Genomic DNA, 27596 nt, shown 5'->3' on the forward strand with positions numbered 1-27596 from the left:
CGGGTCTCGTTCACTCACGCTTGTAGCCACTAGCGCCTACACAGCATGTCATGTTTCCCCATCAAGCTTCATCACATTTTGCTCTCTCTGTGTGTGTGTGTGTGTGTGTGTGTGTGTGTGTGTGTGTGTGTGTGTGTGTGTGTGTGTGTGTGTGTGTGTGTGTGTGTGTGTGTGTGTGTGTTTTTTGTGACATCGGCTGTCTGACTGCGTTGTGACGTTTACTTGTGGTTACAATGTCTCCCCGTAGTTTCTTTTATAGAGTGCCAATAACAATACAATTACAGGTGAGGCTTTTAGAAAGAGGCAACCTCTCTGCCACAACCACACACATTGTATGTGGAGTAGTGCAGGGATCTGTAGTCGAGGCTATCCAAACATAATTCATCAGCTTCTCATAGCAGGTAGGCAGCTCGTGTAATAAAATATATTTTATGACATGCATGAACGTATCATAACAATATGATGTGGAAAATCGAATCTCAGCAGAGAAAAGACCTGCATGCAGAATTGTATGTTTATAAGTGCAGTTACAGAAAATTCAGGTTACCCCTCCGCGCTGTGCTTCCTTCTGGTGTGTGAAATTACACTCAAAGAGCATATCTGCTGCAAACTATAACGTCACAACATATGTGGTGTTGCAGTGTTTGTAAGAGAGCAGAAAAAGGATTTCAAATACTGTTCAGATTTGTTATGAATGTATGAAATGTTTTCTGCTCTGGGATTCAGTTTCAGACTACACATTTTTATATAGATCATATGTAGATTTATCAGACAAAGAGCAATCAAAGTTGAGCAAAGCTGTTGCTGATTCTCCCCATTTTCTCCGTTATATAGCTGAGTATGTTTACATTTAGTATACTCTAATACAAATGTAGTACTTTGTGTTTCCCTTCAAATACAATTTATTTTTTTGTCAACAATTCCAGAAGTCAGTTCAGTTTGTTGTTTACAACCCATATGATGGAAGCACAACACTAATGCAGCTTATATTTTCTGCGACGTTTCAAGCTTTTCCCTGATGTTCATTAGAAAGTCAGATGAAACTAATGTTGTGCCCTTGAATGAATGTTTAAAGTTACAGCTACCAACTAGGTCATATTTGATGTGACAACATCCATGGTCATACTTGTGCATACTTTTTACACCAAGACAAAACTTGACCCTGATATGTTATTGCTACGTGGACCGACGGGTGTGTTACACTCTTTGGCGTGATACCGGGCAGAACGTCCAAACGTCAGCCCCAAACAACACTTCAAATGTTTCAAATCTGAAAAGCTTCAACAAGACGGTATCACTGTACACAGTAGACAGACGCACACATACACAGGCTACACCAGCAGCAACTCACACAGAACATTACACGTGACACAACATGTAACTGGCCTGTATTGACTGCTCTTGTTTTCCTTGTACTGATTGTTGTGTTGAGTTTTGTGTTGCAATTAATGAAATTATTATTGTACACAGTTTATGAAAGAGCGAGTCCGACTTTTTTTTGATCAAATCCATCATCTTCTATCAAGAGTCTGTCGAGTCTATCAAGTCAAGCCCACAGAGGCACGGCTGAATTATGAGAGGTACACTTTTCTACAGCTTCTATATAAGAGGCCTGACTAGTAGCAGCAGTAACACCCACTGCACCAGGAAGTGGTGAGAAATGACCTGATTCCTGGTGTCCCAGACCACAAACTGGCAGCACGGATTAAGAACACACTGGCTCCAACTCATCTTCAATAATGGCAGATTACTGCATTACAGTGATGCATGTTTAGTCACCTGTTCAGGCTGAATTATGGCTGACTGGCAGCTGTCGTCAGGCTGTCACTGAAACTACACAAAATATTGATCAGCAAAGTTACTGTGAACACAGAACTGACTCTTACTCAGCCGTGTTTCCTTGAACTTAATATCTGACATTGCTTCTTCACTGGTTTCCTGTGCCAAAAACATGCACCATATGATTAAAGTCTAGAGCGCTCAGCACATGTTCTGCCCCACAGTTTGGAGCTGGCTGGTGCATATTTTAAACTGTCTGGGTCAGAAAAACTAAGCAGCTAATTGGGGTGCACTAGTTAAGTGTAAATCGCACACAAGCCAGTTGATCCCTTCTTTTGGGGATGTTAGTTTCTTGGCAGGGGGGCTGTGTATTCGGCCGTGTTTGAAGACCGTGCAACAGGGTTCCCATGGGAACTGGCCCAGTTTCCCCAGTTTAAATTTGTGCTTTGTAAATAGGTATGAAACATGGATATTAATGTCACCCTCGACATTCAGTGGAAGCACTAATCTCCAGTGCAAACTGTAAGCTTTCTAAAACACTTTTACACACACTGTTCATGAAAAGCTGCTCACTGTCACAATGATGAAAACACACACACACGCACACACACACACACACACACACACACACACACACACACACACACACACACACACACACACACACACACACACACACACACACACACACACACACACACACACACAGACCAACATAGAGTACACAGGCTAGTTTATGCTGCACTTGATTAGGTTAGTCCTGAAAAGGAGCTGCCATCAATCTATGTAAAGTATTACACTAGAAAATAGGCTAGCTCAGTCCCGCAGAGATGCTACTCTCTGGATACTTTCCCTGGAGAGCGAAAGAGCCACACAGGCAGACGGTGTGTGTGTGTGTGTGTGTGTGTGTGTGTGTGTGTGTGTGTGTGTGTGTGTGTGTGTGTGTGTGTGTGTGTGTGTGTGTGTGTGTGTGTGTGTGTGTGTGTGTGTGTGTGTGTGAGAGAGAGACACTCTTGTATTGGCAACAGACTAAATCTGTTCCCCACAGGACATGTGAGAGTTATTCCAGATCTTGTCTTGCCCACAGAGGAGCTGGTATGTACTTGTTACATGTCAACGAAGGATTGAAGTATGAAGAACAAAAGCAGCCTCACAGAAGAAACTCAAGGTTTGAGTTTCCTCTCTCTCTTGTAGGTGCACTGACAGTCTAACCTGAACACACACACACACCCTGACTCATGTACTTCCTGAAGCAACGGCGTGCCCATTGAGTTGTGAAGGACTTCTGCATTGATGCCGTATATTTCGCTCTCTTTCTCTTTACGCGTCACTGAATTCATGTCTCAAAACTCTTAATGGATCATGTGTGTGCCCCCCCTCCCTTCCACTCTCTGATTGAAGTTACAAATTATTCCTTTGTCACATACTGTGCAGAGCTTTCAGGCCTTTTGACTAAACGTGTCTTTTTTTGGTTGTGATTTTATCTTGATTTTTCACATTTGACAGGAGATCAAATGGAGAAAGACGGTCTGGCATTGGTCAGAGGTGCTCTGACAGTGTTATTCCTGGACTGACACGTGTAATTTAGTTTTATTACAACTACTGTGGAAATTAAACTGCTGCAAAAATCGGACGTTTTATTTGGCATCAGATTTCCATGCAAATCAGTTTAAATGTGTCAATTTATATTGACGGTGAACAACTCGTCCCACTTGTTTCCCTACAAAAGATTACGTTGGCAATCAATTTCTGACATACAGTACATTTGTATTCAAACTGCGTGTTTTCTCCCCTTGGCAATTTAATGCTCTGACATCTGAGCATTCACTGTGGTGTTTTGTAAATTAACGATCCATTTCACGTCAGTCTAACTCATGATGAATTTTAATGGATGCTGCCAGATTAACACCAACAAGAAAACAAGTTCACAGTTTGTGTTAAAGCCCAGAGTGACGCAGGGACTTCCCCGGAAAGTGCATTTGTACCAGTCTTGTTATACACGCGTCGGTCCACTGGAGGATAACGTGTCAGTGTCACGCTTTGCCTCGGCAAGGCGTGACTACACGCGTGCATGAGCAGGGTTGAAGAAGGAGCTCGTGTGATGAAGAGTGAGAAAGTGTGAGGAGCTCAGGGGCGGTTGGATGGAACAAACACAGGACTTTGACCCAGGAGACCTTTGTTCAAGTCTGATAGATGGCAAAAGTCAACATGGATTTATTTAAGTAACATTACATACGTAAATGTGCTAATTTTAACCCAAACTGTGATCTTCTCTAAGCTTAACCGAACATTTTTTGATGCCGAAGCCTGAGACACATTATTTTTCATGTCTAGACGAGGCGAAACATGACAGAGACTGTGTTGCTACAAGCATGTTACCGCAACTCAGGTTTCTTCATCGACCTGTTAACGTCACAGTTCTCTTCTGCAGAATGAACGGCAACAAATTCCCTCAACTTTCAGCAGAGGACGTGTTGTGTCTCCTGTCCCACTGCAGGGTTTGTCTCATGTCCTGTGTTCTCGCTCCCCATCATCATAAATGAGACTTCCTTCAAACAAACGTCAGTCTAATCCCTCTGCGTTATTGATTCACAGCATCAGTAACATTGGTGGAAGTACCGTGACCGCAGACAATGTGAAATTCAAACAAATCCGATGCCTATTATTTATTGATCATCTGCGTCCTTCATACTGTAGATGACTTTGCTATAAATCCTGTGATGTGTTGATGAGCAGTATAATTACATGCTGGGCTGTTTTTGATCATGTAGTTGCATTCAGCCAGACTTCCACCGGCACTCCAAAAGACTTTGATCTTTTCAGAGCCAAATAACCTCGTGGGTTGGTTTTTTTTAAGTGTCATTCAATTTTACTTAATTTTATTTAACTTCTGGAGTATGAAAATACCCAGAAACATCCTTGAACATTTGAAAACAAACTGTAGTCACCTCAGAGGTGTCTGATTTTCTCACATTTGTTACCGCAGAGAGTTGATGTAGAGACATTACTGTCGTGTTTACTGTCTCATTAAATGATAACTAGTACGTGGTCACCACTGGCCTGAGTTAATATCCTTGACTGGAAAACATTTTTAGCAAACAAACATTGACAGTTTCCTCGATTACCTTTGTGACTACTAAATATGCTTTGAAAAGCCACAGTTAATGACAACAAAGCAAGGGCCTTGATGAGTGTTCTCCTGATAAAAATGAAATGTATTCCTGAGACCTGTTTACCGAGATTTTAAGTAGCAGCCGATATGCAGTGTGGTCAGTTTGGGTCAAGGAACGTGTGTTTGTGTTTGATGGGAGCTCCATCTGAATTCCCCTTCAGGCGTATACTTAATAAGCTTGTGAACTTCAAAGCAGCAAATTTGCTTTTGCCACACGTACGCCATTTCTTTTTGCATCAAAATCTTTAAAAGAAAAAAAAAAATCCTTTCGGTTATTCACACAAAGTGATGGCAGACAGGTTCCAACATATTGTGGAAGGATCCGAGTACAAGGAAATGGTGCAATGCAGTCCTCAAACCTTTACCTCCACTGCATTTACATACAACATCTGTGTCATCGGTCACACTGTGTTTGAATAATCCAGTCAAGCTACGGCACAATGATGTTTAAATAAAACATCTACTGAGCTTCAGGTAAAAGTGATATTATTGTAACACATAGTTCACCTACAGTACAGTGTGATGGGGTAGTGACATCAGAATTTCGCCCCACGCTAGTTGTGAAATTTACAGAGCATATTTTCAGTGTTTTGAAATCATAAAAGTGATTTTCAAGTGCGGCATGCCTTTTATCTGTCATCGTAGATGATAGTATTTGATAGCATGGTGAAACTGCAGGCTGATTGTTGCAGATATCCTCATATGGAACGGGATGATTGGAATAGCTCCCGCTGCTTCACAAGGTATGTAAAAGTGAAAGAGAAAAAAAATAAAAGATAAAGACGCGTTAAAAATAAAAACAGAGCGGGCTGCCTATCAAACCAGAATCTCTCTGAGATGGTGTGATTTGACACATCGATAGAAACACGAGCACATTTGTTCCATGAGACAACACTCAAGAAGTGCTTCAGTAAACACTGTCGGTGTGGATCGCCCTGAAGACCCGCTGTTTTTAAGCTTCTTCACCTCCCAGTTACCGTTTGCTAATGCTTAATGGGGTACTGCACAGGTCTATAAATATTCTAAACGGTGAAGAGGAGTGAATAGAGGAAGCACGGTGATGAGTGAATGTGGAATTATTGTGGAGGAGAAAATTGTTTTCACTGGACAGGAGTGATTTGTGAATGGATGAACAGAGATCGTGTAACCTGTCACCTGCACCTCATTTCCAAGAGCCTTTAAATAACTGAAAAATCTTCATGAAATAATTACAGTGCTGACATTTTTTGTGGTGATTTAGCTGTGAAGAATCCAATACCGAGGCCTCGTCCAACCACTGTCTATACGATTGAGCGAGGGGCCGCTGTGATGTTCCCCTTTGAATAGGTGCATTGAGTTTGGCTGTTATTTAGTGCAGCGCCGGGTGCCGACCTTATTAACGGAGAATTGGGCCCCAGCGTGACTCCATCAGGCAAATCAAGGCAACCTAGACCCAGAACCCCATTAGTATGCTAATAAAGTCACTTCTCTAATGACTGATTAGCAATTCAGTGGATTTCGTCCTCGCTTCACTTGTACACACAAATAAGTGAAATGCTCTCTTAGCACGCACGTACATGCAGTGTCATTAGTCTTCACATTTATTTTTTATGTTTCTCATCGCTGGCAATTTATTTATAATGTCCCCTCCCTCCCTGTCTTGTCCACATCCACCTTGCATACAGAAGGGATTCATAAACTGTGTGAATATAATGTAAGCGTATGTTTGAGCGCTGCATACGTTGTTTTCTCTGTGGAACTTGTCGGAGTTCATTTCTCTTCAGTTCAACCCACTTGATGTTTGATACGTTAATCCAGTGGCCCTCAGGGCACCGCGACAGCACCCTCACAGATGACACTTGTTCCACAGCTGTGTTTGATTTCACTGGACATGTAACACATGCTGAGTAACATGTCTAACTCTGCAAAATCTGTCTTCCTCAGTGCTCAGCGGCCTCTGCTCCAACGACTGTCCAGAAGATGTCAAGGTAAGAAAAAAGCTCTCTTCTTGAACAAATGTAGTGTGGGGTAGAATATTTTCTTATCTGAATAAGATTTGAATGGGTGATGGTATCAGCACTTCACTAAAGTATCTAAAGTACCAATATTTCAATACAGCTTGTACAAAAATACACAAAAGGAACCCCCGAAACAAATTAGGTTTGTTTTCACCCAATAAGACCACCTGTTCCTTTTTCTGAATGGGGACAAGGTAAAGACCGCCCTACCATGCTACTTTACTGTATTTCTTACAGTCGGACTTGAGCTCCATTTAGAGCTTCACAGTTTCTTTTATGGTCAAAAACGAGGTTATGAAAACTGCATGAGTGCGTACTTAAAGGTCCCACTTTGTGTAAATTCATATTTCTGATTTTCTGTATAATAAGCAAGTCTAAGGGCGGCTGTGGCTCAGATGATAGAGCGGGTTGCCCACGAATCGGAAGGTTGGCGGTTCAATTCCTGGCTCCTCCTTTCCACAAGCCTAAGTGTCCGCTGGCAAAACACCCCAAGTTGCTCCCAATTGCGTACCACTGGTGTGTGAATGTATTCCTGATGGTGAGCACCTTGCACGGCAGCTCAGCCTCAGTAGTGTGTGAATGCATGAATGGAAAACAGTGTAAAAGCGCTTTCAGACCGCTAAGGTGATAAAACACTCTACAAGTGCTATGAAAGTTTTAAAGAACAAAGATAAACGCACACGGCAAATATTCAGCAACTGTGCCATTTAGACTTCCTTAAGTTTGTGATGTCACACGTCACACTCTTGTCATATGTCCTCCCTCAGTGCAGCTCTCTGTTCTACTTTTTATGCTGAAGAAAACACAGGGCGGTCTTTACATCATTGAGTTAGCAAACTACAAGATCAAAGAAAACTTGTGGTTGTTTTGGGTTTGTGTCACTCAGAAAAGAGTCAGCCAATCAGGAGAGGGTCACTTAAAGACACACAAAACAGCCTGCTCTTCATAGAGCGCCAGAGAGAAGCTCAAGAGAGCAGATACTAATTATACAGAGATGTTTTTTGGTACTTAAAACCATAAAAAGATCTTCTTATCGATATCAAGATAACCAATAAATCACCAATACATTGTTAAATATGTGCAGATAACACATGCAAAGAGAAAAATCAAATACAAAAATATACACAGAAGCAACAACAAAATATTCTCTCTTTTGTTTCTCCTTTGTTAGACATTGTGTGATATCTAATCATCACATCGAAAGCTGTTGAAATCCTGATGAGCGTAAAGCAGTCACGTGACCTCGGCAGCTGTTCAGACTAAAACCGCTCTTTATAAAAATGCTGATGCCGTCAGTTACTGGAGAGAAGATGTAGTTCAGTCCACGCAGGTCGGCTTCAGTAGAAGTAGGTCATTTGCACTACACAAGGAAGGTGATCTACAAAGTACTGAGACTGTGCCCTCATGTATATTTGATTGGACAACACTGCACATTCCCTGATGAGGCTGCACTGTGGCAAAAGTTGAGAGCAGTTAGACTCCTAAGGTTTAGTTTTATTTGCAGGAGTCCTCGGCTTCGACACCTTCAGCTGGCCTCGGTGGCCTCACTGAAAGAAATTATTGTGCTGGGTTTTCCTGACATTACCTTATTCGTTTGCATCAAAGTCCTTTGTGAGATTGAAGGATCATTCACAAGGTCCTCTCACTGTTACTGGAGCAGAGACTCAGGCTTTGTTCAGGCTGCAGGTAAATCTGATTTTCTTTTCTCAAATCAGATTTTTTTAGGACAAACTGTCAGCACTGTTGTTTACAAGTTAACAGACCTGGTTTGGTGTGTCCAGACATCACCAAACAATCTGCATGGGTTGCTGTGGTTACCATGTACTCGCAGCTACGCTGGTGACGCAGCTTTCCGACAGAAGCTGCTGGCACAGAATTTATTTCGGCTTCTGTCCGTGGACTGTTGTTATCGTTGACCTCTACAGCGCAAAAATCAACACTTTTTGACAGCTGTGCTAGCGGTAGCACAGATGCTGCTCCCTCTTCCTCTCTGAAAATGACGTCGTCACCGTGTGTCATGTTGTAAGATGCTAGAAATCCGATTGGAATCGCATTTCAAACCATCTCTAAATGTGGTTTGGATCTGGATTGCAAAAATCACATTTCATGTGGGTTTTTTTTTTTTGCCATTCAGACTTTCAGAAATCAATCTGGACACAGTCTGGGTCTGACAAAAAAAAAATCTATTTGGGCAGCAAGTCTAAACAGTCATCTGTAATGTAGTTTTGAGGAACCTGAGAATGAATACATGTGACAGTTACATACAGACATGAAGTTTCAATCTCACCTTTATGTGTAGCTCTCTGTGACTCTCTCGCTGTGTGGCAGGCAATTTAAATTATGATCAAAAGACTTTCAATTTATTTCCATTCCTGGTAACGTGCTGTATTCAACTCTGGTCCAGACGAATGTCATGCAGGTCCGCCTGCTGCACGCTGAACCCCAGTGCAGGTTTGACATGTGTCTCGGTGTCGTTCTGAATGGCACACAAAGTTCAACATTAAAAAAAAAAAAAAAAAAAAAAACACCATCAGCTCTCAAAATTAAATAAAAAAAACATTTGGAGTAAAATCAACTCATTTATTGAGCAGTTAGCTTGAAGCACCTTTCATTTATCCTAATAGCTGATGGTGACGTGTAGGTGTGCAGCTAAATAAACATGGGGGTAAAAACGACAGGAATAAAGCATCAGCGGCATCACTACTTACACCACCTTTCACCAGTGGAGAGCCCTTTGCAAAACACATTAGCTTTGACATCAACAAGAGGCTGCTGGTATTAGAGTTGTTTTGGTTTTCTGTCTGTCTGCTCTTCCGCCCGCTTGTTGTCTAACTGAAAGGTATGATGAATGCGGTAGACAAGTGGAGCTCGCGGCTGTTTCTACTCCTCTCCTCTCCCATCCATCAACCTCCTCTATCTTTTTTTCATATCACTCTCCCACTCCTCTTCTTCTTAGTCACACCTCTCTTCCTCTGTCTTTCTTTCAGCCCACTAGTCGGCTCCTCGGTGACTGTCTCATCTACATTTCTTTCTTTTTTTTTCGACCTCATTTCTATTCCTCTCTCACCCGACTGCTTCGTGTCACAGCACAAAGGCCCAAGTCTCTCTCTCGCAGCGCGTACGCGGGTGTAACCGGCTTGTGATTAGCTGATAGAAAGCGAAGGATGGCTCGACAGATCTCTTCATTAGTCGTCATCCGTTCGTAATGAAGAGATAAGATGAGAGATAAGCATCCGCCCACACGGGCGCACAAACACGCAACTGTCACACTCGTTTATGCTCAGTCAGATTCAAGCCAGCTGGGTCAGACCTTTGGCATGTCACCTCGTGAAAATAAAACAAAAAAAGTGCTCAAGGTCACTGTTGTGCCTGTCTGTCTTCCTGTCTCCGCTCCCGCTCGTTTCTCCCTGACCTCTTTCAGCCTCGCCGACAGACAGCTGATGGGAAAAGAGATTGCAGAATGTCAAAATGTCTCACTTATTTGTGTTTGCTTGTGTGTGTGTGTGTGTGTGTGTGTGTGTGTGTGTGTGTGTGTGTGTGTGTGTGTGTGTGTGTGTGTGTGTGTGTGTGTGTGTGTGTGTGTGTGTGTTTTTACAGCCTTTCGGTGTGAACCAACCAGGTCCCTACGTAATGTACACCACAGTGGACTCCAATGGCTACCTGAAAAACGCCTCAGGTAAGACTTTCTGTTTGCAGTTTGTTTCATAGCTTCCGCTGCTTATGCTAAACCACCCTCATCAGAGGTAGAGAATCACCACAGAGTTTCATCTTTCTAAAACTGTCACCACCTGAGTTTGTGTACATCCGCAGTGGGCTTATTCATAACTTAACCTCCAAACAATGACAGCTGTCCTCACCATAGATCGTGTTCAGGAGGATTTTGAGAAAAGAAGAGGGACATATTGATTTTATTTCCTTTCTTTGTCTTCATGTAAACAAAAATAGCCTCAACGCCTCACAGACAAAGGCTGAAGTTGAAAAGGTGCCTGAAAAAAAGGAAAAACTGTGGTGCTTCACAGGAGTGCTGGAACTCAAAGGAAATCAAATCTGTTAAAGGCTTTAATGCTCATTATACAACAAGTAGTAGATCAGAGATCTGATTGGTCAACTGTACATTTGGAACGTGCTGCAATCAGCATAACAGCACATCCTGCTCATCACCAGAAATACCACTCCGCCTTCTCCGTGGCAATATACAATTGGAATTGAATTTGGTATGATATGCAATATAATATTGTTTTACTTGTTATAGGTCTATTAAATGTAACCCATTTTGCAAAATTGGGTCTTTTTTGTTCCTTTTTTGTTGCTCGGGGGCACCTGTACCGTAACACCACGGATAGACCGGCACTTAAAATCATAGCGGCGGCTAGCTTGACCGGTTTGGTTTTGACACGGTGCTCAAATCTTAAAAATTCCAAAAGTCCATCGATTTCTTTTTTCAGCAGATATTTTACTTACAGCGAGATTGCGCGAGCTAAGCAGTTTAGTGTTTCTATGTGCTGCATTTATTTAATATATTGCTTAATTCCATGATGCTTCAGGAGTGTGTGTGTGTGTGTGTGTGTGTGTGTGTGTGTGTGTGTGTGTGTGTGTGTGTGTGTGTGTGTGTGTGTGTGTGTGTGTGTGTGTGTGTGTGTGTGTGTGTGTGTGTGTGTGTGTGTGTGAGTACAGTTCACACTGGACATTGTAAAGTATTTTTAGGCCGTGTTGAAAGCTGAATTACTGAGCTTTTCCCTTCACCTCTCTTCAATGTCGGTCTTGCTCACTTGTGTTCTTGTAAAATGCTGTAATATATACGTGTTAAATTGCTCCAGGAAAATTTACATTCACCTTTTGCTCGTCATAGTTCAATTTTAAATCATGAGTCCAAGTTTAGCAGTACTAACGATCAAATATGCATGAAGCCAGGAGTTGCTGTTCTGGCTCTGTCTGTGGGAGACAGTTCTCAAAAAGCATCGTAGAAAAATAGTGTGAAAGCCTGAAAACCACTAGGGGCCTTTTTCTGTGTTGAAGTGTTTTACTCGCCGAAACTACGCTCAACAGGCTGCAGCTTCCTTTTTTTTTATTTTGCTTCTGATTTCGATCCAAGGTAGATCTTTTTTTGGTTTGTTTTGTAAGCTGTATCATTTGTAGCCTCATACTTATTTTGACGCAGAAGTTCAAGTTCAGACAACTTGATGAGAGATGATCATAATGGAGAATCGCTGAAAGTTAATGTTGCTCATTGACAGACAGCTCCACTTCGGGTGTTCTCAAATGACTGTTCCTTTCTTAGATAGTCCTGTCATCTGTTTGTTTTTGTACTTTTAGGAATACATACAGTATCACACTGCAGCACAATATATTGTATAAAAAACGCAATCTCATTTCATACTTCTGTGATCGCATTTCTAAATGACAACGATTCTGCCACATTTTCATCAGCGACATGATCTGCAACAAAACAAGTGCTCTTTTTTTGTCCCTCATCAAATGACACCATGTGATTGCGTTACATCATGTGATACAGAGCAGCAGGAACCAGCCGTAATGAAAAGGTTCAAAGGTCGTGTTTAATAAGAGAAGGCGAGAGGAGCTTAAGTTGATTGTTTTTATGTTCAGTGTCAGATTGAAGCCGTTACATTTAAACTAAAAACAAAGTGTTCCCTTTCAATTGTCCAAAGTTGATGTGCCGCTCCTACAATCAGCCACCATCATATTTTTGTTGAATTTCTTTCTGCATCAGGTAAATGTGTAAAATAAACATTTACATAATCCCAGTTCTAAGCAGGGAAATTGAGACTTTGTTGATCCTACCAAATAAATTGTGGCAAGTATTTTATTAATGTCAATCCAAACCCTGTGACTCCAACTTTATTCATTATTATGGTATACACAGTAGGATCACAGGGTCATGGTATTAGAGATTTGTGCAGCCTCCAGGAGCTGATGAACACTGCCCCCTCACTTAAGACTAATAAGAATAGAAAGATAGGTAGAGAGAGATAGATGCACGGAGAGATGAGATGAGACGTTGAGGATGGCAGTGCTGTGCTGTATTAGCTCCAGTTAACCTAGTTGATGTTGAATTGTGGGAAGGACATAGAGCTGGATGAGGACAAGATGCACTGACAGCCCGGGGTCAGGGATATATATAGTCTGTGTGGATTCCTGTGTGCAGCATAATCCCACTTTGTCAGATTTCATTGTTTCATTTGTCTGTTGGCACAGTTGGAGTATATACATATTTAAAGAGCGAGTAGACAGATCACAGTCTAACATCATTATTATTTCACCACCACCAGACAGCTATAAGCTCCCAGCTGCAAAACAGCGCTAAAACTAATCCTCCAATGGCTGCAGACTTTTCAATTAGCTGCTCTCTGTCCGAGCCTCAAAACACAGAGTGGACAAAATCTTAACACCAGCTCTCCAGTATTTAGTTGTTTTAAACACATCTCATGATTTCAACCTCTCTGCACACACTCCGCTAGCTTCAAATATTCAGTTACATGGGCAGAGAGAGCCACAGTGGAGGAGGAGCGGGGGCCTGTTACCACCTGCACCCACGCCCACTGCAGTGAAGATGGGAGAGTGATACAGAATCCCACTGCATGTGGAGGCAGGCTGTACGCACCGAACGAGCTGAGATTTATTTGGAGATTTCATTTACAGTTTCAAACGTATAAACCCTGATCAAATTCACTTCTTTACGTACAACATATGGGGTTACACATACTGTATATGGACACATTCCACACGTGCCCATTAGAAAGCTTCCTCGTTTATTTTGTTTGGCTGAACATCATAAAAAAACGTCAAGAAAACCGAGTGCAACCGCTTCGCAATAACATCAGCAAGGATGTAACCAGATGACAAAATATATGTCACACTGGTCCATTGCGGAGCTGCCGACAGAACCATACTTCGGCCTGGGACACACTGCCTGCATGGCATGCGTGTCATCTAGACTTTAGACCCGACGCCTGTTCTGCACTCAAGCCATGATTATAGATCGTTTCACTGTAAATTTGAGGGGTTCCTAGCTCAAATATACATCAAAACTATCTATAATCACTTGTGCCGGCAGTGTGTCGTAGGCCTTACTGCTTCTGATTCTTTAAAGACTTTGCAATGCTCCATGTCCAAAGGTATGTGGACACTTAAACTTTACACTTAACTCTCTTCACATTGCCTTCACTCCTCCTGGAACCACCACCTGCGCACGGCTTCAGTTTCCGTAGTGATTGTAGTCTGGAAACCCTGCTCAAATGAAGCTCAACCTTTCTGAAAAGGGCAGATCAATGACATTGAAGTCAAGTGTTTGTTTCTAAATGGAATTCCAACAATGGACGGAATAGATCAAAGCCGGAGCAAGAACGATTCGGTTAAATTTACTTTGAAAAGGCTGCAGCGGTCATTTACCAACACGTTGGTGCACTTTGATCACATTTCAGGGGGTCTCTGTTGTTGTGGTGCACAGCAAACATAATTTGGTGATAAATACTGATTAGTTAAAGGCTGCTGCAGAAGTTTGAAAATTAAGTCCAACATCTATAGCCATTAGTATGCAACGACTATAAACTGTCCTCAGTGGAGCGTGGCCAGATCCATATTTTTACCAAGTGAATTTGAGTCTGGTAATATCAGGCTGGGGATTTGCTGCCATTCAAGAGCATTAGTGAGGTTAGCCGGCTCACTCCAATTCATCCCCAAGGTTGTTGGATGTGTTTCAGGTCGGCGCTCTGTGTTCATGCCAGGGAGTTCCTCCACACCAAACAGGGAACACAACTCTTTCATGGACCTTGCACAGGGGAACGCTAGTGTTTAAACAAGCAAAGGTCGTTCACAACTGTCGTATCAAATGTATCGATGTGAAAACAATGTGATGTAGTGATGAGCCATATGGAGACTCATCCCAGAGCTTTATAGTGAGTTTTAGCTCATTGTTATGCCCAACAGCTTCACTGTTCTCCACTCACATAGTGTCCTTTTTAACTGCAGCAGGCAGCTTCTTCAGAGGAAACCCCGACTGTACATTTCTTTTTTAGCACCAAACAACGGCAGACAGACTCAGTTAGACACTGGATGGGGAACACAGTGGATCATGTGGCAGCTGAAGAGACAGATATTTTCCTGAGGAACTGGTCTAAACCAGTTTTCTTTACTGTCTGAAAACCCTGTTCGCGTAGACATTTGCTCAGCCACGCTCACGCATGGCAAGGATGTGTTTCAATCAGTTTGGAAACCCGACGATACTACATCCCTGCCACCAATAACCATAACCTGACTGCACCACGGGCCTGTCAATCAAGCACGTTTTTTTAAGCTTATTTTAGAATTGATTACAGGAATATTTTCAGATGGATGGCCAGAAAACAAATAAAAAGGAACGATTTCAGCTCGAAAAACTGAAATAACTCGTCGAGAAATATTATTGACTGAGAATTTCATGAGACTTCTAGTGGCACTCGATGGTATTGCAGCTTAAGGCACTTCCGCATCGGCCTCATTTTTCAGACCTGGAAGCTCCATCCACTTCTATATACAGTCTGTGGTAAAGACCAAAATCACAGCTAAAATTAACCTGCTACATGTTTGCCAACAAGTTTGCCCTTTAAACTTAAAGAGGTGGTTAATGTTGCTCGACATCCTTCAGTCTTTTTGATCCAATTCCAACTCTGCATCTCACTCAGTTTGGTAAAGTTCATCTGAATGAATGCTTCAGTTATGTCAATAAACTCCAAATAACTGTTTCATTAAAAGTGGATGCGAAACTCTGGAAAAATTGTTTTGTCACAAAAGTAGTACATTTCTTTCCGGACCTTGTAAGAGGTGAAACAAAGCAGCATAGGGTTCTTTTGTGTGGAAACTTTGCCGCCAGTCATTTGTGAGTCTTTTTTTCTCTAAAGGCAACGATCCCAAGCAAAACACATTAAAGTAAAAATAACAGTGAACGGATTCCAGCTTTCACCTGGATCCAGCTGATCCATCTAGTTCATGTGGGGTGCGGATGGTTCTGACATTTTGTCCACTCAGCCAGTACATCTTTGTCTGTGAGGAGGCTGTGGTTCCCCTGACAGTGTTCATGGTTTTGTGTGTTCAGTAGCAGAATTCCACTCATTTAGAATATCCTGGCATTTTTACAGTCTGTCCGTCAACTCCAGCTTATTTTTCCAGTGTGTGTTTGACTGGAGTGCACACTGAGAGGAGGAGCGCGAGAGTAGCCAAAGGCTTTGCCGGCACAACTCCCCAGACCCCTCATTTAACAGCAGCAAAGTGCTGCCAGGGAGCAGGCTGTGTGTGTGTGTGTGTGTGTGTGTGTGTGTGTGTGTGTGTGTGTGTGTGTGTGTGTGTGTGTGTGTGTGTGTGTGTGTGTGTGTGTGTGTGTGTGTGTGTGTGTGTGTGTGTGTGTGTGTGCGTGTGTGGTGTGATTTAAAGTGTATTTATTCTGTAGCTTGTAGCTCGAGGAACAGCCAGCGAGGCTGCCAGAGATGAGCAATGATGGGGCACACACAAGCGCACAAGCTCACGCTCACGCTCACACACACACACACACACACGCACACCCACGATGTCTGGGCCTCTCCACTGGGGCCCAACGATCTTCACTTACCCTTCACCCTCCTGAAAGGGAACGAGAGCAGAGAGGAAAGAGAGATTATAAAATGCTGAGAGATAGAGAAGACGACCGAAAAGACAAAATATATTAATGGAGTTCTGGTAGAGAAAAAGAAGAAAGAATGAAAGACGATTGGGTGATGGATATAAATAAAAGTCAAGTAGAGAAAGAGTGTGGATGGAGACACTACTAGAAGTAGAGTAATCGTACCTGAGAGACACTGCTAACACACACAGTACATGATATATCCGCATGTACTCTCAGACATGTTATAATGGTAATGTAATCCTCTTATCTGTCCAGTAAAGGTCAGCAGCAGCTCTGCAGTACAGTACAGCACGACGTGTTCATGTACAGTTGACTAAACTTGTGTGTCTTGTGTGTGTGGGGCAGCATATGCATGTGGGCGTACCTGACATCTGTCTCTCCTTGACCTTCTTTGTGTGTGTGTGTGTGTGTGTGTGTGTGTGTGTGTGTGTGTGTGTGTGTGTGCGTGTGCGTGTGTGTGTGGCAGCAGACAGCGGCGTGCCATGCCCCTTACTAAGCAGGTTGGATGGATGAGCACAGGCTGCGCTTCTGACAACACCACACCTCATTATCAGCCGAGTCCTGCTGAGACACACAGTGAGGACGGCAGGCAGGGTGGTGCAGATGAATCGTTGAAGTTATTCATTAACAACCTTTTTAATCTTCTCTCTCTCCGACTGTGGACACTCCGAGACGCTGAGAAGGAAAACAGTGCCGTGGCTCCCCCTGAGTCCCGGCTCACACGCGGTCATCCAACACCATTTATCTTCAGACGGCTGGACAACAGTGTTCCAGAGTAACACACCACGTTCAGCACAGACAGCTATCAGAAAGACAAGAAAAGATATTCATGTCTGTATCCCCAACTTAAATATTTGATTTCACCGGTCTCAAAACAGGTTAATCACTATCTCTTAAACACTATCAGGAATGATGACAAAGCAGAATAACTGCATTATTTATGGTGTAATGTAATACATTTTCAAATTCCCTCAACTTACATCAAAGTACACATACGAAAACTAGTGGTTTAGTTTTTGTTTTTTGTTTTTTTAATGTGTTGAAGACTCGTTTTACAACCTATTTGTTTTTCAGTTAAGTGGGGCATTAAATGGGCCAAAATATTTTGTGCTCTAGCTTGCACCTGGCCCAAAGCGTTTCAAGCACAACACAAGTGTCTTTGCTGGAGTCAGACCGATGCAGTGATTTTCCTGTCCAATTGCTTAAATTCTACATTGTATTTACGATCTAAAAATGCCATGTCACTTAGTATTAAATTTCATTAGCTTTCATTTTAAAACGCATGACTTTTGCTGGGTTTACGCAGGAGTAAATCGCATCAGCTTCAGTGAGCTTCAGGTTTAACTTTCGATGGCTTTACTTCGGACGTCGATGAAAGCCGTCAGTTTCAACAGAAGGAAATCTTACAGTCGAGCACCATATTTCACTGTTTTCAAACTCATATTTTTCCAAACACCTGAGTTGCACTGCAGTAAATGAGGACCCGATTCTTCTCTGCGTGCAGCCGACTGGCTTGCGTCTACCGATACCGTGTGAGGCGTTTAAGGAACATCTGTAAATTACAACTTTTAGTGACAGCTTGCATGTGAGATATTTCTTTAAAAATATTGTTTAGGAACAGTTGGAAGTACCGGTATCAGATATCGGAAGTGGTCAGGCCCACTGTGTTGGCACATTGCTATCTTGAGGCAGCAGAAAGCAAGATTTACCAACATTTATTATTCCAATAATAATATGCATCAACACATACACGTCCACTCAGCATGTCACACACACACACACAGGAACATGCAGCAGCGAGCAGAGAAGTGTTCTGTCTTTCTACTGTTAATAAACCGTTACAATAACAAACTGCTCTTGCATTTTTCAATACCACTTGCTTTTTAGAAGGAATTGAGAGATGACACTTAATGATAAATCAGGGCACGACAGTACAACCACTTTAAGCTATGCACCTTAGATTGTGCTCAGATTATTTGCTGGTAAACTAACAAAAGTAGATTTTGACACACTCTAAATGGCTTTGTACCATGTGCTTAGTTAAAATAGAGCCCCATGACTCTGAATACTCATAACTGTTTGTTTATTAGTATTAATGGACGTACAGTAACATGCTTGCTACATGACTTTAGCTAATCCTCATTATGGGAGAATTGTTGGGCATGTCATTAATTCATTATGCATTTCCAATATGTTTGTTAGACAAACAGTTGTCATGGGTCTGTGCTGCTCTGGACGTCCAGATTATGTTTCTGTTTAGGAGTGGCACCAGCAACTTCAGCCTGAATAAACCAGCCTGCAAGTGTAGCTCATTTAGTGCGTTTTTTTAGATTCACCACTCGAATCAGGGCTATGCACAGTTTTTCTGGGAAGCAGTGGAGGACAGTTATTTCACAAACAGCTCTTTATTAATGCGTTGAAAGCCACACATAATTTTGTCCGATAATGTGCAATGAGATTAAACCGTGTTTACAATAGTTTGTTTGTTTTTTAAACAAAGTGTGGTTTGAGTTTTTCAGCACAGTACATAACTATACTACCTTAAATATACTTGGATAGACATCCGTCTATTGTCAGTGTTCATAGCTCGTTATTGCATTAGCGTCTTTGAACCCAACATATTTGGCTGTTAGTGCAACCGACCTTGAAATTGAAGCAGAAAGAATAATGTTGTTATGTTAACAGGCATAAAAGCAAAAGTGCTAACAACTCCAGGACGGGTATCTGTGTTCACACAGTGCGAGCGCGCCAAAGCTGGTGCACATGGGAACAGAAGAGAAAGAAACAGTGAGAGGACATTTGAGACAGAAGTAACGGCAAGACGGGCCGAGGAAAAGAAAGTGCTCATAGGGAGGGAGGAGAGTCATAACAGGCCCAGATCAATGTGGAGCTCTCTGCAGACTGTCCAATTAGGCTAATGAGTTCAGGGGATTACCAAGGGTTTACACACACACACACACACACACACACACACACACACACACACACACACACACACACACACACACACACACACACACACACACACACACACACACACACACACACACACACACACACACACACACACACACACACACACACACACACACACACACACACACACACACACACACACACACACACACACACACACACACACACACACACACACACACACACACACACACACACACACACACACACACACACACACACACACACACACACACACACACACACACACACACACACACACACACACACACACATACACACACACACACACACACAAACACACACACACACACTCATTGAACATGCGTAGCTAACCTTTCGAAAACACATGTTCACCTGCAGCATCTCATCCACAAACATATTGATCATATCTTAACCTTTTAAACATTCAGAACGTTTCGATTGTAATTCAAATAGAAAATCCGGTGCGTGCCGACTCGTGTTAACCCGTACGTTCACATGAAGCCACTCACGATGATTTCAGCTGCATCAGCTGCATGCTACAAGCAGCATCAAAGACATCAAATGACAAAGACGTCATGCCGATCTATGGCCACAGTGGAGGGTACACCGTGGCCATAGATCGGCATGACGTCTTTGTCATTTGTTCTCAGAGGCCTCATTAGGTCAACATTGAGGGTTACCGTGTTATTGCACAGTATATGGAGGATAGTCGCACACGGGGAGAACTGACAATACCGGAGTAAGATGGGAGTGTAGGTGGACGAGCGAAATGAAAAGGGTTGAGAGGGGAGAAGATGAGAGGGTGCAGAGGACAGCGCTGAAAGCATAGAGTGGAGTCGCAGAGAGAACAGGATAGGAGTGAAAATGAGGGTGGAACAAAAGAGAAAGATGAGAGATGGGAGTGCAGAGAGATCAGAACAGAGGAGAAGGAAATATTGGAGTGGAAAGGGGGGAAAAAACGAGAGGAGAGGCAACCCTCCACAGAGACATGGAGAATTACTATCGATCAGGCTTAGCATGCGTCTTCTCTCCCCTGTTTTTCTCTCCTTCAACTCCCTCTTCCTTCATATTTTTTCTCCTCCACATCACTCCTCCATCCCTCCGCCTTTTCTTCTCTCACTTCTAACACTTCAGTCGCTCTTCTCAGCAGCCACTTTTTAGATACCTTATATTGTCCAGAGACTGTTCAGCTTTTAATTAGTCGTTGTCGTCCGCCTCCAAACATCGTTGGATTTCAATGAATGAAGTGTGCTTGTATGTGTGTTTATGTGTGATGTGCTGTATCACGGAGAGTAAAACTAATCTAAAGAAGATCAAATGTGTCTCCAGCAGTCAATTCAATGAGCCATCCTCCTCAGTTCGTTTGTTGAGTAGCTTCATCAGCTTGAGTTTTTACCCAGGCTAATAGTATGGTTGTATTTCTGTACATATTGCTCCACCACTTTGATCCAAGAGGGAACCCACCATGACGTCCCTGATTGATTTGTAAACGGTCTCTTGAGTCTTGAGTCTGGCATTTTGGCTGACGCCATCTTGATTTTACGGAGCCAGAAATGACCATATTTGGTGAAGCTGGGAAGGAGCGATGTGTGGATCTGAGCGAATCTAAAATCAATGCATTGGTCATATTGGTTGGTTGACATTTCCGACATAGGGACTATGTCCATTTTTATGTTCAGTCTATAGTCTACACTGAATATCACAACAACTGTTGCATGGGCTGCTGTGAAATGTGTCGTGTACAGACATTCATGGTGTCCAGAGGATGAATCGTTTTGAGTTTCGAAATTGCCTGACTTTTCCTCTAGCATCATCATTAGGTCAAAATATGCAAGATTATTAACATTCATATCAGCCTCAGCCTTCCTTTGTGTTTAGTGCTAGTTAGAAAATATTAGTACACTAAACTTAGAACATGGTAAACATCCTACGTGCTAAATACCAGCATGTCGGAGCACGAGGTCATGCTCGTTCAAAGCTCCACCGGGCCGTTAAGTACAACCCAACAGAGCCTCCGTAGCATGTGTGTAGAATCTTGGTCTTGTATGATGATGGATGCTGATGTATAAGAATAGATATTTGTAATACTAGGGCTAATTAAGGCAAAGGCAGCTGTTTTCTATTACATGGAAAAAGTAAGAGGCTTTCCCAAATGCAATCAGAGATCTCTTACTTCATTCATGTATTTGTTGAAGATTTCTAAATGCGTCCAACACTGAGTGACAAAATAGGACTCTTTGCAAACAGTCAAGTTTCTAATCCTTCAGCCAGATGTGGAGTTATAATTCCACACGATACTTTGGAAATGCACTTGTTTTGGTGCCTTGTACTGTTAACTCCATTTGAGTCTTGTTTATACAGTTTTTCAGATTAGAATTATTTATATATGCTGCACAAAAATGAGGTCATGGTCTTCTATGAGTCAGTAATTTGGTCATTACTATGATCTCTAAAAGTTCTCTGATAAAACTCAAGAGCACAAACTTACAGTATGCTCTTTTATCATTTCTTGAAATGTTCAAAACTCTACAACTTCATTAAAGTTAGTTTTAAGCTTATAATGCTCGTTTCTTTCATTTACTTTCTAATTTTATTCTATTGATTTGTAGTTTCATTTGTAGCAGATATTTTACCTCCGAGACAAATATGAAAACGTTTTATTTGTGGTTGACCTGCTCTTTATTTTTGCTTTTAGTAAGGGAAAACTATAGTAGTGACAGCTGACTTTACGTCTGTTCGTGCACACACACACACATGCAGTATAATTTTGGTCGTCATCTGGGTGCCGGTGTCAACATGCTTCAGTGCTGTAGTGTTTGAGAGACGGTGCAAAGTTGGATGGTGATAAAGACAGAACAATTATAAAGCCCTCTGGGTCCTTCAGTCTCTCACACACACACACACACACACACACACACACACACACACACACACACACGCACACACATATACACACATTTCCCCTTGCAAATCATTGTCCAGATCTTGACACCATCGTATGAGCCCTGAAGGAGGCTCTTCAGGCAAGGCAGGTGTGTGTGTGTGTGTGTGTGTGTGTGTGTGTGCGTGTGCGTGTGCGTGTGCGCGCGCACACACTTCTATCCCTCATGGCTCCACCCAACATCTCAGCAATTTGCTCCTTTTATCGCCATCAGGGGAGCAAATGGTTTCTATAGCGACAGGCAGTCGGAATTTCTGAGATTTCTTTTTTTTCTTTCAGTTTTGAAGCCCTGGAGAGCGAAAGAGCCACACAGGCAGACGGTGTGTGTGTGTGTGTGTGTGTGTGTGTGTGTGTGTGTGTGTGTGTGTGTGTGTGTGTGTGTGTGTGTGTGTGTGTGTGTGTGTGTGTGTGTGTGTGTGTGTGTGTGTGTGTGTGTGTGTGTGTAATTATGTTGATGACCATGTTTCCATCCTCTATGAATTAGTTGGAATCATGAGATTGGCATATTTCATGTCCTCTTGGAAGGATTTGCAGATAGTACGTTGATGTTTTTATGTTTAGACGTGTCATTTATTCTTGATTTGTCACATGTGTTATTCTCCTCAAACATCCATACACACACTTCACTCAGATTCAGACTGATCGACGTGACATTGTTGCTCTGCCTGTCTGGCCAGATGTACTGAAACCTCCAGACAGGACATGAGGATGTGTGTCATAAGACCTCAACAGATGGACACACACACACACACATGCACACGCATGCACACATTAACATGTTGAAGCTCCCTTAGAGGCATCCATGTCCTCTATCTGTCTGACTTTCTGTCTACTGTTTCTGTTCAATTTTTTTCCCCATTTTTCTCTCCCGCGCCCTCGAGGACGTGAAGTTTGTCTGCTTCATTATCGGGGGGGTGCGAGTTTGTGTCCCAGTAACCTTATCATGGACCTATCTGGCTTCCTGTTGTGAGAAAAACAAGGAACGATAAAGTGAGAATAAGCTAAATGTATTTTATCAACAGGGAAAAGCTGTCGCTCGACAAACCACAGCAGGCTAAAATACAATTAACAGATAGTGAATTGAGATTCCACACTGCTGCGTCTCGAGTCATCTCGTGTGCATGTGCGGTGTTCTGAATTAGTTTCAGCCCACAGTGTCGGCTCAGGTACTCAGTGAAGAGTAGAGGGGAGTCAAACAATGCAAAGCATTCGTTGCGCCGTGAGCAGCGACTGTAGATACTGCAAATGTAATCCAATAATGACTTACAGTACATCAGAGTACACGACATCAGACAGACTTCATCAGAGATCAGTTCTGTGGAGGGTGTTCACCAAGACTGAAAACAGACACAGGTTTCACTCTCTGGCAGGTGACGGGAACAGTCTCTACTCATGGCTCACAACTAATTTTGCATCTTTTAAATTGCAGCAGCACAACTACTCAAACTTTGGTGCCTCCAAGTTTTTTGTGATGATAAAATGTTTCTCGAGAAGGACAGAAGGATCATTAAGTGTCTGCTTCGAGGAAACTGAAAACATAAATTATGACGTACACTTTGGTCACTATTTTCAGCATCACAGAGCTTGAGCCACATGTGTAGCAGCCTCTGTGTACATCATTAACTTCTGGAATAGAAGGTAATGAACCTGTTTTATCTTTGGATTATTATTGTTTTGGGATGTGTTACCTAGAATTGTGAGGTTATAATTATCCTGCACGAGACACCAGAAATGTGAGTTTGTTTTTTCTGATATTAAGACAACAATTGCAATAACTGTAAAACTGAATCTATAAAACATGCCATCTGTTGTGTATTCCACCATCCAAGTTCAAGTTCAGTCCAGCACACTCGTGGCACTGAGAACAGAAACAGCAGACTTTGGGGATTTAAAAGAAATAAATTAAATACAGCTTCTTTTACTTCATTTGGTTCATTTTGTTTCTTTCCACGTTTCTCTCGGCAACAATTGGGCTGTAAGCTTTAGAAATCTGTGTATTTACTTTAGTGTGTGTGTGTGTGTGTGTGTGTGTGTGTGTGTGTGTGTGTGTGTGTGTGTGTGTGTGTGTGTGTGTGTGTGTGTGTGTGTGTGTGTGTGTGTGTTTGGTGAGCGTGTGTTTCCTTGTTCGTATAATTGGCCGGGCCTTGAAACACTAACCTGCTGACTGCAGAGCACATCGTGGTGCCCACATGAGTGTGTGCATGTTTAGAACTTAGTGAACACACACACACACACACACACACACACACACACACACACACACACACACACACACACACACACACACACACACACACACACACACCAAGGCCACTGTTTATGCTGTTTGAATCCGCTTTGTCTTCTAAGAGATGGATTGTGGGCTGTCAGTCATGTGTGCAGGGTGGGATTTCCTGCCAAGGCCTCCACTGGCTCTGCTGTTGGGAGATAGGACAGACACACTAACACACCCTCCCTCACATAGACACACACACGCTCTGATACACTGCTCTGCATAATAGCCTCTGCCAGCCTCCCCATGTTGTGAAATGGCTTTGCTTCAGCTGTGGCCGTGGTTGTTGGCGAGTCTACTCAAACACACACTCACACAGCACTCAGCAGACGCTAAGCCAGCCTCCCTGCCTGCAACGTAACCCGACTTGATCCTCCATCAGACGCACACACACACACATTCAGCTACTCCACCCTGCTGAGTGGCCGACTGCTCGCTATCCACCTCTCTCCTACTAACAGGAAGAAGCAGTCTGTCAAAAACATCAAGCCAAGCCTGGCTTAAAGGTCCAATCCCCTCAAAAATCCTGTTCTGCCCAGCCCGATGGACAGAGTTCAGTGTGAACCACTGAGCGGCAGTGAACTGATTTAAAAAGGCTTCCTGTGCAGGATCGACCTCAGAGTGAAACTCAGTCACACTCCTGCTCTCTCCTTTGTGGTCAGAGTCCCTGTAGTTTGCCTGGCATTTGATGGGTGGACATCAACTACAAAGAAGTGGCACTAAAGGTCACGTTATTGTTTGTAATAAAACCAAAGTCGGTGTAGGGGATTTGGTATTTTCAGGCAGGTGCTGCACAGCTAGTCTACCTAAGGAACAAAACTGAAAAGGTAAATAAAGCCTTGCTTCTATGCTGGTGATTGTCAGTCATCAGGAAGTTTATCTTCACATTGTCATCCTCATATATCTCTGACAGCGCATGGAAGCCGGACTGACAAGAAATCTAGAGTTTTCCTCGTTTCATTTTTGGCCCTAAAACACGACTGTCTGTCACTGACTGAGTGGCTGAGGGATCAAAGTTACACCACTGGTCAGCCCAGAAGCCGAGTCCCTGTATCGGTTTCAAATGAAAAGCTCATCTCGTCTTCTCAACATCTTTGTGCAATTCGCGTCACAGTGGGAAAAGCTTGAGTTTCCCAGAAGTCTGTTCCGTGCAACTTCCTCAAGCTCATCTTAGAGCATCCTCACCCACTCGGAAATCGTATTCTTTCAGTCCTTACCCAGAGTTCATGACAATACGTGAGAGAAAGGACGAAGACCGACCGGTACGTAGAGAGCTTCGCCTTACAGCTCAGCTCCATCTTCACCTCCTCAGCCTCATTACGGCTGCTGCTTCTCCCGGCCTAATGAAATGAAAAGCCCTCTGGTGCTTCATGCCCGGTCCGGCCCTGTACTCGGTTTTTGACCCAGTCTTGTTTGTTTTAATTCACGTCCTTACACAGAGATGCAATGCTTTTGTCCCAATTTTTTTGGACATCAGCCAAAGTCCATTTTCTTCCAGCATCCTGTTCCTGCTCGTTTTACGTGTCTTTTTGTTTCAGTGTTTCCGTCCATGTTTTTAACCCCACTGCTGACTTACATGCTCAGCTGGGACCTGGCCCAGAGTTTCTTGCGTTGTTTTTCTTCATGTTTTTTTCGACATTCTGGTGGTCTATGATCAGTTGTTTTAGCCGGACCAGCTGTGTTAGATACTGTCACTTTGTTATGGTTTGTTTCCTGTATTTGTCGACTTTATATAACCTATTTAGTTGTGTAACTTGTGACTGATGTGTCAGGCTTACATAGGCTTGCTCTACAGTATGTTAAGTCCTTTAAGCGTACTTGTGATACAATATAAATAACTTGAATAGAGCACCAGATATACTGTAACTCCTCTGACCTCAACAGCGCTCCTCTTTTTAAAAATGTGTCCAAGGTTCTTTTATATCGAGATGTGACGGCTCCCTGTGTTTTTGTTCCTCAGTAATAAAATGCCTCCGTCCAGCCGCACACACACACACACACACACACACACACACTCACACACTCACACACATGCACTGCTCACTAAATGTCAGACACTCCAGGATTCAACTTCAATGTCTGTTAGAAGTTGGGGATCGAACAGGTCAGCGTCCATTAAACTGTCCTGATATCTCCGTCTCTCCCGCGACGTGCCGAGTGCGATTAAGACAATTATGCCGCCTCTTCACGACTCCACAGCTTTGCACTAAAAAGTAAGCGAGGGAAATTTGGAGACATAATGAGAGATGAGTGATGAAAAGCTTCCTTTAGAAGAAGGTGGCAGAAGTCGATGGTTTCCATTGAGCTCCCCAGAGCACGTACATCAGAGCATTAAGAACAGCTTTTCATTGGACTCACACCGTACAATAGCCATCTGTACTGGTTAAGTACTCACTTTCACCAGCTGGATCATACATTTTTTTTCTCTTGTCATCCTCCCAATGAAATGGCTGCTTTATTGTATGAAGAGAAATACTGAGGTGGGTTGACATGACCCAAGTCAGTCGAGGTGAATCACACAGATGTGTTGTTGTTGTTTTTAAACCAAGCTAAGGTTAGACCCAGATTAAAGAAAAGGAAGGCAGAAGCGTAGCTGTTGTGCTCCTCTCGGCCTGCAATACGCAGTCCATCCACATTAGTTCTGATCACTGGCTGCCTCCAGGCTTTCTCTCTCTCTCTCCTCCTCCATCCTTCTCTCTCTCTCCTTCTCCTCTCTTTGTTTACAACGTGGAGGTTGATTTATGTCGGCTGCATTTGGCAGAGTTGGGTGGCGTGGGCGAGATACAGCAGCTGAAGGGGGGGAGAGAGAGAGAGAGTAAAGA

At 42.9% G+C, this 27596-nt stretch overlaps 1 protein-coding gene across 1 annotated transcript in view; it reads left to right on the top strand.

The window, feature by feature from the left end:
• itfg1 (integrin alpha FG-GAP repeat containing 1) overlaps positions 1-27596 on the top strand; it is a 155991-nt gene that overhangs the window by 107634 nt on the left and 20761 nt on the right. The window contains exons 13-14 of the mRNA XM_069690287.1: positions 6875-6918; positions 10546-10624. Of these exons, the coding sequence (XP_069546388.1) occupies positions 6875-6918; positions 10546-10624 (123 nt within the window). The remainder of the gene's footprint in view (positions 1-6874; positions 6919-10545; positions 10625-27596) is intronic.

Source organism: Brachyistius frenatus, unplaced genomic scaffold (genome assembly GCF_029030835.1).
Source record: "Brachyistius frenatus isolate BFR_SWC_R1_liver_20210118 unplaced genomic scaffold, ASM2903083v1 Contig_9, whole genome shotgun sequence".
NCBI classification, from domain to species: domain Eukaryota; kingdom Metazoa; phylum Chordata; class Actinopteri; family Embiotocidae; genus Brachyistius; species Brachyistius frenatus.